Source organism: Lycorma delicatula, chromosome 8 (assembly GCF_047948215.1).
Source record: "Lycorma delicatula isolate Av1 chromosome 8, ASM4794821v1, whole genome shotgun sequence".
Lineage (NCBI taxonomy): Eukaryota > Metazoa > Arthropoda > Insecta > Hemiptera > Fulgoridae > Lycorma > Lycorma delicatula.
The window spans coordinates 506,602-524,463 of record NC_134462.1 but is presented as its reverse complement, the minus strand read 5'-3'; the positions used below and the strand labels follow the sequence as shown (position 1 = coordinate 524,463).

The window sequence follows — 17,862 nt, the reverse complement described above, 5'->3', positions numbered from 1 at the left end:
AAGAAAGATACTCATACAACATGAATATTTTCAACACCAAAAAGCGCATGGAGATTGGAATGTATGAAAATGTACTGGTAGGTTTGCAAGGCCGGAACAGTCCCTTTGAAGGGACTTGGATAATGGACGGACTAAAGTGATCATTTGCCATCATAAAAGATGAAAAAAAAATGGTGGTACTTGGTCATACATAACATCCTCTGAAGTAATACCTGATGGTAATTCCCAGAGGCTAAACAGGAAAAAGGAAGGTAATATTCACCAATAACCTATTTTGAGTCTTTGACTAATGATTAAATGGTTAATATGTTATTTAGAATCATTAGTGAGAACTCTCTAATAAATTTATTCTCCTTAATTTCTGATAAATTTTATTTAGATTAGGTGTGAATTTTTACCTTAGATTAGTTTTTAGAAAAAAACTCACTCACGCAATAGATATTTCAATCATAACAATTTTTATAACTTAAAAAACAAACTGATATTTAAGGAATCAAGAATATAATACTTCCACCTTACACAATGCATGAGATGAAGTGTTGAAGAGGGGTCTGAGAGAATAAGTCAGCAAACCTACAGGATGATCTTAGTTACATATTGTATACCTCTAGAACATCAATTAAATGCTCTAATTATGTGTTCTTGCATATTGATTTTTATAATGGCAGCCATGGAGTATCATCATGGTTGACCTTTGCATCTACTTACATCAGCTAAGACACTGACCTCCACTACATTTAGTCACAAATGTCAATTACCTTTTTTACAATTACAATTTGTACTCCCTTCATGAGAAGGAAACAGCTCCACAGACAGAGCCACTCCCCCTCACTAATAAAGTATGAAAGCAAAATGTGCTTGAGAAATGTGTAGAGTAATCTTTCAGAAAGTATGCAAGGGAATTATATCTGTTACCTTAATAACACTGCTCCCTTGCAATTGATGATTGTAATTTATTACAATAAATACTTTACATTTAAGGAAAGATGGTTACAGTAGTAATAGCAGTAGCAGTAGCAGTCAAGGCTGAAGAACCTGCTTATCATATCAGTTTTGCTATTATTATAAGAAACATATACAAGCAGCATATACAAGGTCTGTAAATAAAGTAATGAGACTAAATTTTTTTGGCAGCCAAAGTGGCAACACTGTAAAGTTACAAGTAAATATATGGTTATATGAACAGCTGATTTATATTAGGTATTAATATTTTTAGTCTATTTTTGCCATGTGAGACATAAACAAACTTTTCATGAAATGAGTTTTTGTTGTACGTTATAAAAATGAGTGATACCAATTATGAGCAGTGTTGTGCAATCAAGCTGTGTTACGGTGAGAATGCTACTGAAACTTTTTCAAAATTGAAAAGGGCATATGGAGATAACACTCATGTCACAAGACCATATTTTTAGGTGGTTTAAAGCATTTTCAGATGGCCGGAAATCAGTTGCGGATGATCCACATTCTGGAAGACCGTTAACGTCAAAGATGACGATGTTGTGTGAATCAGAGACTTGATATGGTACGACCAGCGACTAACTGTCAGAATGACTGCAGAACAATTGAATCTAACCATACCACAATCCATCAAATTTTGACAAATGAATTGGACGTAAAAAAATCTGTGCAAAATTGATCCCAAAAACCTCACTGTTGAACAGAAAAATAACAGGGTGGAAATGTGCCATGATCTTCTAGGGTGAATTGAAACTGATTCTGATTTTCTAAAAAAATGTTATTACTGGTGATGAATCTTGGATATTTGAGTATAACCCAGAAACAAAACGTCAGAACAAGAAGTAGCATACTCCAAACTCACCACGTACCAAAAAAGCAAAAAAAAAAAAAAAAAAAAATGAGCAATTCAAAAATCAAGCCATGTTAATTTGTTTCTTTGATAGTAATGGCATTGTCCATAAGTTGTTTTTGCCTACAGAAAATTAATGTGTTTACCAAGAAATTCTTGAAAGACTGTGGAAAAGAGTTGCCTGCATGAGATCAGCCATAAAAGATAATTGGATGGTGCATCATGACAATACACCTTGTCACACTGCACCCTCAATTAATGAGTTTTTGACAAAGAAAAACATTCCTGTAGTTCCTCAACTACCTTAACCACCTGACTTAAGTCCCTGCGACTTTTTCCTGTTCCCAACTTTTAAAAAAAACACTTCAAGGACACCATTTTGCAACAGTAGAAAACATTAAAAAAAATATGTAACTGACCATCTGAAGGATATTCCAGTTTCTGAGTTCCAACACTGCTATGAAGAGTGGGAAAACTGTTTGAAGTGTTGTGTCGCTTCCCAAGGGAACTATTTCGAAGGTGATAGAGTCCATCATAAATAAAAAGTTTTTCTGAATCAGTCTCATGACTTTATTTACAGACCTCATGTGCCACTTTTATTTATCGCCTAGATCTGATCACAATAGAAATATATTAAAAGTAATTTTAGCCTTGACATTCGTCTTTACACAATATTTATTTTTCTGAATAAGGCTACTCCCAGGACAATAAATAAGTGTTAGAGACATTACACAAATATAATGAAACATCAGATGCTAAAGTTTGTAGTTTACTTTTTTATTCAAGTATGTATATCTCCTATATTATTTACTTTATAATTTATATATTAATGTTGAAGAAATCTTGTGTATATGGGAATTAATGTACAAACCTTGCATTTTATTTTCAACCATGAAACAAGCTCTGATGTTTCTAAGATGATCCTTTGTTCCATTGCACTTCTTCCAAATCCAAATGATTTTAAATTTTGTAAACAGAAACGACGTTGGTCTTGACCGATAGGCCCATCAATAAATGCAACACCTAAACAAAATTAAATATGATTGGAAACTTTTTAAATCTATTCCACTGCACCTTTTGCTAAATGTGAAAGTTGAAAAACTTAACCTGGGTCTGAATTAGTTTTTACTCTAGGTTAAGCTTCTTCAGAGACTGCCACTGAGAGTACTTTTAGAGTTAGATTGTAGTTCTTCATTTAAAATGTTATTTTTATGTGTTATAGTCTATTTATATATTTTAAGTTTCGCATGTGTGTCAAACTTGTATCCTTTGTTATTTATTATTATTTTCACATTGTTACTTATAGTTATGCATGTTTCCCTTGTTTCGTTGAGATAACTTATGAAAATTTTGTTTATTTTCTGTGTCGTTTTTACAAAAAGCTACATTCTCTTTTCCCTAAGTCTTAGCAAGATCTTACAATATTCTATGATCTAGAATATTCTTAGATCTCATTTTATTGCTCAAACAGATCCAATTAGTTAAATAAAATACTCAATGAATATTTCTGTTCAATCAGCATTTATGAAACACTCTCTTGAAAGATACAGAATTGTCTAAACTAAGAAAATTTAAATAAAATATTTTTTATGTCCACTGCATTGTCCACAATCTTGTGCCAAGAGATTTTCAATTCTTCCTTCAAACTTATTATATATATAATAGTTTACGGTTAGTAGTACATTTTACACAGATAAATATATTGTATTATTTAAATATAAATATATTTATATTATTAAATATATTGTATTAAATATAAATAAATATATAATATATATATATATAAATATATAAATAAATATATAAATATATATATAAATATATATATATATATATATATATATATATATATATATATATATAAATAAATATTGTATTAAATATGTGATAAATATATTGTATTATTTATTTATAAATTACATTGCATCATACAGCAGTTTTTTTTTTTTAATATAAATACCAGATGTGTATAAAATACAAAGTGAACAGATTATTAAACAACTTGTGCCCTTTGACACACTTGTGAAATTTTAAATTCACAAATAGTCTACAACACAAAAATAATATTTTAAATTAATAAATACAATCTAAATTACTTAAGAAATAAAATGCAAGAAGTAGGAACTAGTAATGACAGTTGTAAATGAAGGCATTTCTGAAGTTCTCAATATTGAAGAAATTGTTATATATGAAATGTTTTTTACAGATACCCTTTAAGATTATAATATGTGCTTTAGCATAAAAAAAATTGACAAACCATCATTTTACTGAAAAAATTGCCTGAGATGGATACAATGTTCACTCAGTGATGATTACTAGTAACAAAGAACAGAATGTATCGATTAAACATGCTTGAATGTAGAGATAGTTATTAGTAAATAAAATTCAGGTGTGAAATTCAACTTGCAGAACAAAACATGACAGTATAATTTGGAACACATCTAATAGTTCCTAAACAAACAAGACTCATACAGACAACAAATGATATGGAAAATATGTTTTAAAAGTATTACAGGGTTTAACTGGTACATTATGCACCTGTGGAACTACAATTAAGGCTGAGAAATATTGTAAATTCTTAATTAAAAAGTAATTTTTAAAATTGAATGAAAATATCCAGAACTTATGGCTTGAAAATTATTCTTACTGTACAGCAACACTAATCTAGAGAGATCCAGGATTGTCTAAACAAAGAGAATTTAAATAAAACATTTGTTTATGGTCACCACATTGTCTAGATTTTGTACCAAATTATTTTCAATTCTTTCTTTAATTCTATTAGTACTTTATGATTAGCAGTATGCATTATTAAATAGATAAATATGTATTATTTATTATTAATTTAAAATATATCATTTATTTATAGACTGTACTTCATCATAAGTATTTTTGGTGTTTAATATACTATAATAACATACTATACTCGTACAATACAAAGTTTTCATATGTATTCACATGAATGTTTCATTAACATTTTTGTTTTATTTGTACATTACAGGTAGGTGCGACTGTTTGTTTTTTTTATAAAGGAAAGGGTTTTTTTCAGCGACTACCACATTTTTTGTTGTATTCATCTAATTAGAAAACCAAAAGGCAATGGAACGTAGTTACTGGCTTCCTTAGATTCTTAGCCTTGTGGAGTATGACTGAGGGGTCTGATGCTGTTACAAAATGTATGGATAGAATAGATATATGGGTGGCTACGGGCTTGTCTGGATGCTTACTTTGCCAAGACAGGTATTTTGGCATCAAGTCCCAGTTAGCGGAGATATTTGCTATTAGGATAAGAACAGATATGTGAAGAACCCTGTGAAGGAGCTGTGATATGGGAGGGTCTAGGCACTGACCTTGCTCCCTAAAGTAGACCAAAGTAGAAATAAGTAGGCTATGTTTTCATTAGAGGCTTATTAAATTTGTGAATCTGTTTTTTGATTTTTAAGTAAATCAAGAGGGCTGTGTAATTGAATTGCAGGACAAAATTGTTGTTGTTGCAATCAAAACTTGTTTTGTTCGAATGAGGATAGGATTTTTAGTGTTTAAGCACTCATCAAGTAATGATCTGAGTGTGTAGTCTAATTGAAGTTGGTGTTAAGACTCAGTTTCATTTGCTCCTTTTTTATTAAAAGGAGGAACTTTAAATTTTAAAATTAAAATTTTCACCTTTTTCTTACTTATAATTCTCACTTTTTTTGTTACTCTTTATAAATTGTTACCTTTTTTATTGTTATTAATTGAATTTGTCTAATGCTCTATATTTTTAATCACTTTTGTTCCATCCTCCAAAGACTCAACTTGTGTTTGTTACAAATGTATAATTAATTAATATAATGTTTTATATATATGAATTAAAAGTTCAAAGATTATAATAAAAATAATTTATATTATAAATGAAATAAAGACTTTTATTTATTTGAATGAACCAGCAAATAATAGAATATTTAGAATAATTAAACCTAACTGAGGTATTAAACCAAAGTGGCATTTATTCAACATTTATGGTTCTCCAGGACATATATAATTTGTAACTTTGAAGAATCATCATTTCAGTCTTCCAGAACTATGGATAAAATCTGAAATTTTGAAGAATTTTAATGTTCAACAAATTACTACATTAATAGGGCTCGCAGCAATTTGATCTATATAATTTATAAATATCTTTTTTAATTTATTAATACATTTAATTTACATTGTCTCATCATTTATGTAATATCATTTGATTCATTTCATATTTAATTTACTTAATAATATTAATAATTTAAGTTATTACTATTAATATGGATAGGGAACAATTAATTAGACAAAGAGGGTTAATAAAGGCCGCTATAACTAGGATTGTCACATTTACTCATAATTATGATTCTTCATAAGGAGAAATTCCCACCTTACAAATTAAAATAAGGAATCTTCTTGAATTGGAAAGCAAATATGACATCATTCAATCAGAAATTAAATTGGAATTTGTTGATAAGGTTTTAGCTTCGCATTGTACACAATGTAAAGTCCATTGAACTGTAAAGTCCAAATTGCAACATTTAATAAACAATAGTAAAAAATCATCTAATCATGAATTTAGTTCAAATACATTTAAACAAACACAATTACAACCCATTAATATACCTTTATTTAGAGGTAATGTGTTAGAGTGGTAACACTATTTTAATATATTTATTGATTTAGTACATAATAGAGATTTATCTAATATTCAGAAATTACACTATTTACATTCCTCTTTGAAGGATGAAGTCTTAATTATCATTAAAAATCTGTTAATAACAAGTGAAAATTATGTTAATGCTCTAGAATTATTAAAAACACGATTTGACAACAAATATACAATTGCATTTCATAATGCTGAGTGCATTTTAAGGGTCAGATTCTATAAAAAGAGAATCCATAGATACTTTATCCAAATTTATTAATGAAATTTCCTCGTATATGAATTTGCTTGAAGCAATGCAACTTCATGTAAACACATATGAATTTATTGTTGTCCAATTTCTAACATCTAAATTGGACTACAATACCTCAAAATTATGGAAGGAAAAGTTGTCAAATCAAATATTTCCAGCTTTTAAAGACTTTATCGAATTTCTTAATTCCACACAATCGAAAATATTAATGCATTCACTTCAAACATCCAAGTGAAAACAGAAAACAAAACAAAAATAGTGTTATAACAATTTAACCAAAGCTTTTAACAAATGCTTTATCTTGAATCATAACAAGCAATTTAAAGGAAATAATGTCACTTTTTATTCAAAATTTAGCAATGTAAGGAATCTTAAGAATTAATGTAAGAATCTTTTTTCAATGGTGATTCAAAAAAGATTCACCATTCATGTAGAATCTTATTAGATTCTGGTAGCCAGGCAAATTTTTGCACATATAAATTTACCTGAAAATTAGGACCTAAAACTTATTAAAAATGATCTCCCCATTTCAGGCATAAATAACTCATTATCTCAATTCAAACACAATGTTACACTTACATCACTCTTGATATAAGAACTTTCATTCAAAGTGCTATGTGCTATTTTATCTGATATATCAGAAAGCCTTCCGTCAACCACATTTGACAATTCTAATCTTAATCTTCCTCATAATATATTTCTAGCAGATCCCAAGTTCAACATAGAAAATAACATTGACATACTAATTGGAGCTCAATTCTATTTGAGTCTTATCTTGCCTGGAAATTCATTCAAAATTCCAGATATCCTAAGGAAACTAAATTAGGACAAATACGTAGTGGTCATCTTACTGATAACGTAAAGGCAACAATACTGTCACATCATTTCTTGCTCGTAACACTCATAAAAATCTCCCAACTATACTCGAGAATTTTGGGAAAAATTCTTCAGTTAATGAAACCTTTACATGTGAAAAAAATGTTCAATCCAACACTACCAAAATAATCAACGCAAATTTGTCATGTTGTTACTGTGCAAAGATAGTAACATTCAACTAGGTGATTCTTTTGTTAATACTAAAAATAGATTCTTATCTTAAGATAGAAAACTAATTAACAATGCCGCCAACCTTAAAAGGACTACTTTGCTTTCATTCAGGAATATTTAGAATTAGGTCACATGTCATTACTCAATTCCAATGATTTGTTAACAAATCGAATGTGTGCTATTTACCTCACTATCCAGTATTCAACTACTAAAATTTGAATTGTCTTTGACGGTTCAGCTAAAATTACTAATGGCCTATCCCTTAAATGATACTTTATTGGTTGAACCTGTAATCCAACAAGACCTATTTTCCACGTTGCTTAGATTGAGTATCCATAATTACGTTTGACATAGCTACAATGTATCATAGGTATTAGTTAAACCTAGTAATTCAGATTAAGAAATAAAATACTTTGCATTACAAACCATTATGTATGGGACCACTTGTGCATCATATTTAGCCACTAGATGTCTAATTCAAATGGTTAATGAAAATGAGAATTATTTTCCACAAACCACTAAGGCCATTTGAAATGATTTTAATGATGATCTCATAACAGGTTCAGGTAACTTAAATGAAGTTATTCAATTGAAAATTTATATTTTTAAATTATTACTGAATAATTCTTCAGACATGCTACTTTTCCAAATTACTCATCCTAAAAAAAACACTAAAAAAATATTTTGTCCATTACAGCAAGTATGTTTGATCCTTTAGGGCTTTCTCACATAAATGTTTTATGCAATCGTTGTGCAACTTAAAATTAATTGGGATGAAATATTACGTTACTGACAGAATGGCTCAATTTATACAATCAGCTGCATTTGATTGAAACAATTAAAATAGATTGTACCATCAAACCTAACTTTGAATATAGAATTAATTCTATTCAAATAAATGGATTTTCCAATGCCTCTATAAAAGGCTGTGACTGTTGCATTTATATATGAATTGTATACACCAACCACACAACTTCTTCCAATTTACTTTGTTCTAAATCAAAATTAGCACTCTTAAAACAAATTACACTACCAAGACATGAACTTTGTGGTTGTTTACTACTTAGTCATTTATTATTTAAGATAGTTACTGACTTAAACATACAGTTTGATGAGATATACACAGATTCTACAACAGCACTACATTGGATTCACGAACAACCATCTAATTGGAAGGTTGTACACCAAGTAAATTACTTGACATGTCACTTTGATGACATGGTTCTCAATGTCTTTCACAATCTTCTTTCCATTGGCCAGAAAATAATATTACTTTATTAAACTGTAATATGAATTCTCAATGTTTAATAGAAAAATGCAAAAATTTAGTAACTTCATTTGTATTTACATACATGTATTTACTACATTTGTATTCGATTACATAGAACAATTTTCTTCATTACACACTTTAATTCGCACATTTAGTTTTTTTTTTAGATTTTTTCATAATACTAAATCAATTAAAATAGAACGAATCATTAGTTCCCTAACTACAAAGGAATTAGATCATACTCTTTAATTGTTTTATTCAGCAATCACAACACATGCATTTTAGTAACAAAATAAATAATGTTAGAAACAATCAAACTATTTCTAGTCATAGCAAACTTATATCACTTGATCCATTTCTGGATAATGTAGGCTTACTTCTTGTAGGAGACAGATTCAACATTCTGTATTACATCATCATGTTAAACATCCTCTTATTTTACATCCAAATATTACAAAACTGATTATAATGCTGAGCGTTTGCTTCTTTTGCAATCGAGTGTTCAATTAACACATCACTCTTTATGTCGGAAATATTGGATTTTAAATAGAATTATTGGTAAGAGAATTATTTCTTCTATCATTTGTAAATGTATGATATGCGTTTGATATAATGCAAAAAGCTAGGTAACAGCTTGATCAGTTACCATCTTCCAGTGTTATTCCTTCCTGATCATTCTCTCTCTACATGCATAGTAGACTACAGCAGTCCAATTATGATTTGTCATGGCAGGCAGAGGTTTAAGACCTTAAGTAAATCTTATACAGCTTTTTTCATATGTCTCATTACTAAAGCTATTCATTTAGAATTAGTTTCTGATATGACTACACAGTCATTTACTGTAACATTTAAAAGATTTATATCACTAGGGGTATTCCCATTCAAGTCTTTTCTGATAAAGTTCCAACTTCTGTTGCACCAAAAATATACTAATGAAATCGTGTAATTGTACAAACAATCCTTAATTTTGAGGAATATTTGCATCCTATCTTTGTTATTTCAATAGATCATAGAGACCCAGAATCTCTATCCACTGGACACTTTCTCATAGGATATCCGCTCACTTCCCTGCCTGAACCCAATTACCAATAAATTAAAATTAATTGCTCAGGCTGTTGGCAATTATTCCAAAAATCTATACAATCTATCTGGAGATGATGGTCTAAGGAGTATTTACATTATTTACAGCAACACAATAAATGGCGTTTTCCATCTCGCAATCTTTGTGTTCGAAATTTAGTATTAGTTACCAATGAAAATTCTTCACCCATGTATTGGAAACATGGAATTATCACCTAGGTTTACCTAGGCTCTGACAACCTAGTAAGGGTTGTTGATTTACTTGTAGTTAATGTTGATTAAAAAGACCTGTGCATAAATTATGTCTATTACCAATTTAAAATGACTGATTTAAATAATAATATTAAGTAATATTTTTTATTGATTTAATTATTTTCATACTATTGTTCTTGTAATTTCATTTGAGTTATATTCTTATAATATAATTTAACATGCTTAAATATTTATTAATATTTTAATAACCTAATTTACATTTTGTATTAATTTAATTATGATTTCACATTTATATTACACATTATATGATTATGTATTGGATTTATATATTAGGTGCAATAAGACAACAGTAATAGTTTACTGATCGAGGATTAAGGTTCTCTAGATTTATTTATTATTTAAGATTAATGTGAATGTAATTTCAAACTATTATAGGTTAAAATATTCAGTTGTATTATTATTTATTTAAGCAATATGCTGATTATTATTATTCATAATACTATTATGGCTTTTTAATTAATTTATTATACATTTATATGAGTACTATTAATAGATCACAAATGAATGTAAATAACATTTCACTAAACATAAGTATTAACAATTTAATTATATTATTGTTCATTTATTCATAATTAAACTTGTTTGTTATTCTGTTGAATTGTAACATTATGGATTGTATCAAGTATGTAACTTATTATAATTGCAAAATTCATATGATTCGTGTTATTTAAGTTTCATTTATAATGTTAAACTACTAATATGATGTAATTTTTGGCAGGATATGATTTTTGGCATGTTAAGACTCAGGTTTCATTTGCTCCTTTTTTATTAAAAGGAGGAACTTTAAATTTTATTAAAGGAGGACTTTTAAATTCTCGCCTTTTTTATTGCTCTTATTAATTGAATTTGTCTAATGCTTTATTTTTAATCAATGTTGTTCCACCCTTCAAAGACTCAACTTGTGTTTGTTACGAATGTAATGTATATTAATTAATATAATTATGTTATATATATGAATTACAAGTCCAAAGATTATAATAAAAATAATCTATATTATAAAGGAAATAAAGACTTATTATTTGAATGAACCACCAAATAATAAAATATTTTGAATAATTAAACCTAATCGAGGTATTGAACCAAGGCGGCATATGATTCGACAGATATGGGAAGAGTTTTTGTGTGAAACCTTTGGTGTAAGAGGAAAGCATGAGGATCACACTTCTGTTAATTGGTTAATCTGATTGTTGACGGTTGTAAGTTATCACAGGTGGTCATGGTTGAAAGGGGCCATACAAAGGTGATAGTAAATTGTGTAATTACACTGATGGAAATATCTGCAGAAGCATTTGCATAAGTGGACAGAAGCCAAACTGATGACTGTGATGTGTTATCAGGTTTAGAGGGTCTAAAAGTTGACCTTTGGTAAAGCCCATCAGGCTAAGAATGGAGGGGGTGGAGTGGTGTGGTGACCAGAACATCACAAGGCAGTCTTCTCCTACGGGGTCAGAATGTATTTATCCAAATGCTTCAAGAGTAGAAGTTACTTCATTAATTAGATTTCAATTAAAATCAAAAGTAAGTGTGCTTTCAATTAGATTTAGAATAAACTGGATAAAAATTCAAATCTTGATTCTGTAGCTTAGAGAATGATGATAGTATTAGATAATAATAAAAATTATCTGAAATTATAAAAATGTACTTTATGAAATTACTATTCTCCACAGTATTGTAATTTATAAACCATTACTCAGTCAGGTTTAGGATTGGAGGAAGCCAATTTTATATATTTTTTGAAAACACCTGACTGCTAAGACCAATAGCGTCATTACATAAGTGTTACAATCCTTATGTAAGGACTCAGAGAGTCCTTACTGAACTGAACATTATTAATATAAAAAAAATAATGCAAGAATAGTTAAAAGCTGATAAAATCTTGTCGGTGACATTTTATAGCATGAAGTTAAAATAGCGTAGATGAGCTGAAATTGAACAAATTTGTAAAAAAATAGTTGTAAAAAAAACAGTTATTATAAATTGTAACAAAAAAATGTATATAGATAGATATATTACCAAGTTTTTGACCAAAAGCACGAAGTCTAAAAAAAAATCCATCTGGTCTTCCTTCAAATTCTTCTTTGTTAAGTACTTCACGGATCATTTTATAACCAGATACAATAACTAGACGATCAGAACCTAAACGCAAACCAAGTAATGATCCATACTTGCTTGCTAATTTTTCCCAGACACGATGAGTCAATTTATACTGTTTTAGTAATTGACGAAACTGCAAAAAATTACCAACCAATGGCATCCATTGAGGTCCTAAAATAAATACACAATTCTAGAATAGAAATACACCATGCAAAGAGTAATAATTTCAGTAGATTCTGAATAAAGTAATAACAATTTTTTTAAATGTATAACAAGCCAGTTTTCTGTTCTTCTTTGTTCATATACAATATTTTAATAATCAAAAGTACTTAAACTTAATAAATGAAAAGGTTAAAAAATGGTTAAAGGTTAAAAACTAAATAAAAGTTAAAAACTGAGAAAGTGAAATGTCAAAAAATTATAATAATGTTGGAATTCTTTATGGTAGAATATCATAACTATGTTCTAAACGCTTTCAACTGTTTCCCCCCCCCTTTTTTTAATACATTTCTCATTGATGAAGAAACTCACAGATTACCTACATTAAAAGATAATGTTATATGTATTTATATATTTACTGTAACTCTTCATTTAATTATTAATTTCATAATTCATTTAGAAAATAACAAATTTTTTAATTTATCAAATTTTTATAATTTGATAAATGTTCAAATTTTGTTATAAAATATTCATGTACATATTTAATGGGATAATAAACTTTTGATGTTTATAATGTAATAATAAACATCCAAGAAATAAAGTTATTTATTAAAAGTAATGAAATTACTTTTAATTCTATATTGCTTTTTTAGTATTTTTTATTTGTCTTTGGGTTAAAAGATGCGTAAAAGTTCTAAGTAACTGTAGGGATTCACTTCATTTCTCATGCAAAATAAGAAAAAGATGTCTATAGGCAATATAGCATGAGACATAAGAAATATTTGAATTTAAGGAATGTAATCATTTTCAATAACAATAAGCAACCCATCACAGGTTTTCTACAGAAAGTGGCAAGTGAAGTGATTTCCCATTACCTTTTTTGATGAACCAATAAACTGTTGTACATCAGCATTCTAAGTTTATTAAACGGCAGGTAATATTCAACACTACAAGTGACAGCTTCATTATGTTCACCAAAATATTGGCTGTATAATGAATACTATTCTCAAAGAAAATAATTCTGACTAGTAACTCTTGTACTCTGATGTTTTTACATTTATCATACTTATTTGGCTGTTTCATTTTTGTTGAGACGCAATGCATTACATAAGATGAAAAATACTACGTATAATCATTTTCCAGACTAATGACAGTGAACCATTTATAATTCTAAAGATTGAATGGAACTGTAAAAAATTTGAAAACCTCTGTTCTAGTAATTTTCTTCTGTTAATTCAGTAATTTTTTTTGTTTATATTTATAATAGATTAAGAAAATATAACTTACAATTAATAATCTACAGTTATATAAAATCTGGACACTTTAAATTGTTGTAATTAATACACAGAAAATCAACAGAGAAATTCTGCTATGCTAGATTACCATAATGGTTAAAAGTGTTTGAAAAGTACTGTTTAGTATTTATTTTACCATCTGTACAAAGTTGCCAGGAGAAACCAAACAATCGTAAAATGTGGTATCAATTATTTGAACAAATAGTTGTAAAGAGAAATGAGGTCAATTACTAAACTTTGGATGTCAGATGAAGCCCATTTACATCTTAACAGATTTGTTAATGAATTATACTTCAGGTTTTGGGCACAAGATAATCCTACACAGCAATTTTCAAGGTTACTCTTTAATGTGCAGTTTCATCGTGTGGTGTAATACTAGGACCTTATTTTTTTTGAAAATGAGTATGGCTTCATGACTACAGTCACATCAGATTGATACATTGTCATGCGAAAAATTTTGTTGCACAAAAACTCAAAACATTTCATAAATATTGACATCATTTGGTTTCAACATGATGGATTAACATCACGCACAACATGAATATCGATGGCTTCTGTACACCAATTTTTTTGGCAACTGTATAATTTTAAGAACTGGTGACATTACATGGTCTGGTGTGTGATATAATCAACCTGCTACAACAGAAGAACTAAAAGCAAAGATCCAAACAACATTTGTTAAATTCCTGTTGAAATGTTGCATTGAACCATGCAATTTCACAAAGAGAGGGAGGAATGTCTACGCAGAGATGGAGCTCACCTACAAGATGTGATCTCAATAAATAAATTTTGTATTTGTATTCATAAATGGCATGTCTTTTTCTTTAACTTTCCCTGAATCATTCTACTAAAAAAAATGTTTGCAGAAAAGCTCTCCTTGCTTGTCTTATTCTGATTTCAATGCCTGCCTTACTTTATCCATCTTTTGACTACCAAAATAATAATATTTTATAATTTTTGGTACAATACATTCTCTTTACACTTACTTCTTTATTAAAATATTTCCTAACACATTTTATTACCTTTGATTTAATCTTACTTAATTTTAAATGGATCCTAGCAATAAATTCATTTCATTCAGGAATTCTTTTAACTTTTTTCCCCCCAAAATAATATAATCAACAAATTTTAGTTTAAAATTAAGTTTCCTTCAATTTCCTATATTGGTTTTACACACAGTTGAGAAACAAATGGGGCAATTTATATACATCTAACTCTTTTCCAAATCAAAATTTGTCTTCATTTTATACTCATATCATTACTATATTCGAGGATGTCAATTATTATTCGCAATTTAGTTATATTTTTGTTTATGTTGATAGTACTGTCATGTTGCGTAGATGACGCATGCGTGGTTTAATTGTTGTTATGTCTGTGCATCAAACCTGCACAGACATAACAACATAGGTTAGTTCCATTATCACTGCCCTGCCATTAACCATGGCTGCTCCGCTTTCAGTTTGCACCAAAGAAGATTCAGTGATCAGTTTTTTGTGGTCGGAAGGTGCATCAGGGGCCAAAATTCATCGAAGACTATCGGTACAGTACGGGAATAGTGTGTTGCCACAACAGAGTGTCTACGAATGGATTGAAAAATTCAAAAACAGTCGTACAAGTGTTACGTACGATGAAGGAGCCGGACGACCGTTTACTGCCACAAATGAGGAAAACATTGAGTATGCACGTGACATGGTTTTCTTAGACAGACGAGTAACTATTGATGAAGTGGCACATCATCTGCAAATTAGTCACTGTTCTGCCTACGAAATCATCCATAACAGACTTGGGTTTCATAAAGTCTGTGCTAGATGGGTCCCAAAACAACTCACACAGTTGCATAAACAAACGCGCTTGGACATCTGCCAAAAACATTTGGATCACTGTGGTAATGAACGGGACATCTTAGACAGAATCATCTCCGGCGATGAAATACGGATCCAGCATTATGAGTCGGAGAGTAGACGGCAGGCAGAGTATGGAATGAAAACATCCAAATTTGCCCTGCAAAAAAAAGTTCAAGACCCAACTGTCCACAGGAAAACTGATGCTTATGGTTTTTTGGGACTCACAAGGCCCAGTACTGGAACATTATGAGGAAAGGGGCAAGACAATAAACAGTGCGCGTTACAGTAAGATGCTTACTGCCAAGCTGAAGCCTGCAAACGCCGAGGACTGATGTCGAAAAGTGTTGTGTTGTTGCACGACAATACCCGTCCACATAGTGCTGCCCGCACTGCTGAAACGCTTCAGAAACTCAACTTTGAAGTACTGGCCCATCCTCCGTATAGTCCTGATCTTGCCCCTTCTGACTACCACTTGTTTGGTCCACTCAAAGAGGCATTAAGGGGCGTCTATTTACCTCGGACAAAACAGTGAAAGAGGCGGTGCATTCCTGGCTCGCAGCTCAACCGAAAACCTTCCTTTATAAGGGCATCAGGAAGCTTGTGCAACAATGGACCAAGTGTATTGAATTGCAAGGGGAATATGTTGAAAGATGATATACATGTAAGTTTCCTATTTGTATTGCAATAAGATTTCTAACTACATTGCAGATAATAATTGACTTACCCTTGTAGTTCTTCAACCAACTACATAGTCCTCTTTCCCTATATTTCAGACTAATTTTTCATAAAATTTTGAAAAGTTTTTCCACTCTACATTAATTGATATCTCAATATTTTCAAAAGCTATGTAGACAGCTTTGTCTTAAGGATGTCTTTCAAGCTGTTTTTGAAATTTAAATGGTCTTCATACTGTATTGCATCTAACCCTCTTCTACATACATATGCCTGTAAACATCCTAATCTTGTTTTTCAGTGTACAAAACATTAGAATTCTAGTTCAATGTAATAATTCAATGTAAAAATTATAATTTTAGAAGATTCAGTTAAGAACCCTATCACTTGATTTTTTAAATGCTTTAAACTTCTATATCATATTCCCTTTATTAGACTGATGTCAGAAGTGGCATTAGGCTACAAGAAGGATTGTTACTTAATCACATAAAATTCAGTAAAATTTGGCATGATAGATAAAAAATACTATTTTTAATTAATTTTTCCACTAAATAAAACTATTTTTAATTATAACAACTTGTATCCTGTTTCATTTGACTAATGGTAATAAAGTAATGTATTATTAATTCATTAATTATGCTTCAGACACTCTAAATATTCCAACTCATCAAATCCTTTTTTTTTAATTAACACTAACTATATACATTAAATGTATCTGCCAGCATTATACAGAATAATTGTAAAAGGAAGCCTATTCTGAAAATCTCTAGCATTCACGATTCCTATATGGGACAGAATGATCCCAGCATCATAGATACAGAATCAGGAAGTGGAAAAAAAACAGGTTTCAGGAACAAAAAGGCTTTATTTTTTAGTTTCAACTGAAAACAAGACTATTGATCAATTATTTCCAACTATTAAAGGAAGAATCTACACAAAGACTATTACAAATAAAACTATCAATCATGCATGGAATTTTTTAGTTCTAAATCTAGGGACATACATATACAAAAGAGCATGTCAAACATTTTAGCCTTTTTTATCACATTATTTTTATGCAACTTTTCTATGAACCTGTGATATTAGGTTCACAGTTTTTAACATGTATTTGGTTATACTATTTTAATAATTATTAACAGCTTAAACCAATGTTAAATCAGAAAATTAACTCATGTTGACAAAAAATTAAAATCTATATGTATGTTGTTATATACATTTATTAAATTTTCATAACAAAAATAATAAATTTACCTGGGGGATAATAAGCAGGTTTCCTGGTATCAATGTATATCAATAAAATAAATATAACAAGAACTATATAAAATATCATGTTGACTGAAAAACAAATTTTAGATTATGAACAAAGAAAATAAATTACCGGTCACAACAGCTAAATATAAACTAATTGTTA

At 29.4% G+C, this 17,862-nt stretch overlaps 1 protein-coding gene across 1 annotated transcript in view; it reads right to left on the bottom strand.

The window, feature by feature from the left end:
* Window positions 1-17,862, bottom strand: part of LOC142329107 (uncharacterized) — an 81,554-nt gene extending 63,692 nt beyond the window's left edge. The window contains exons 1-3 of the mRNA XM_075373442.1: window positions 17,703-17,862; window positions 12,401-12,652; window positions 2,679-2,830 (exon numbers count right to left, since the gene is read on the bottom strand). Of these exons, the coding sequence (XP_075229557.1) occupies window positions 2,679-2,830; window positions 12,401-12,652; window positions 17,703-17,781 (483 nt within the window). The 5' untranslated portion in view covers window positions 17,782-17,862. The remainder of the gene's footprint in view (window positions 1-2,678; window positions 2,831-12,400; window positions 12,653-17,702) is intronic.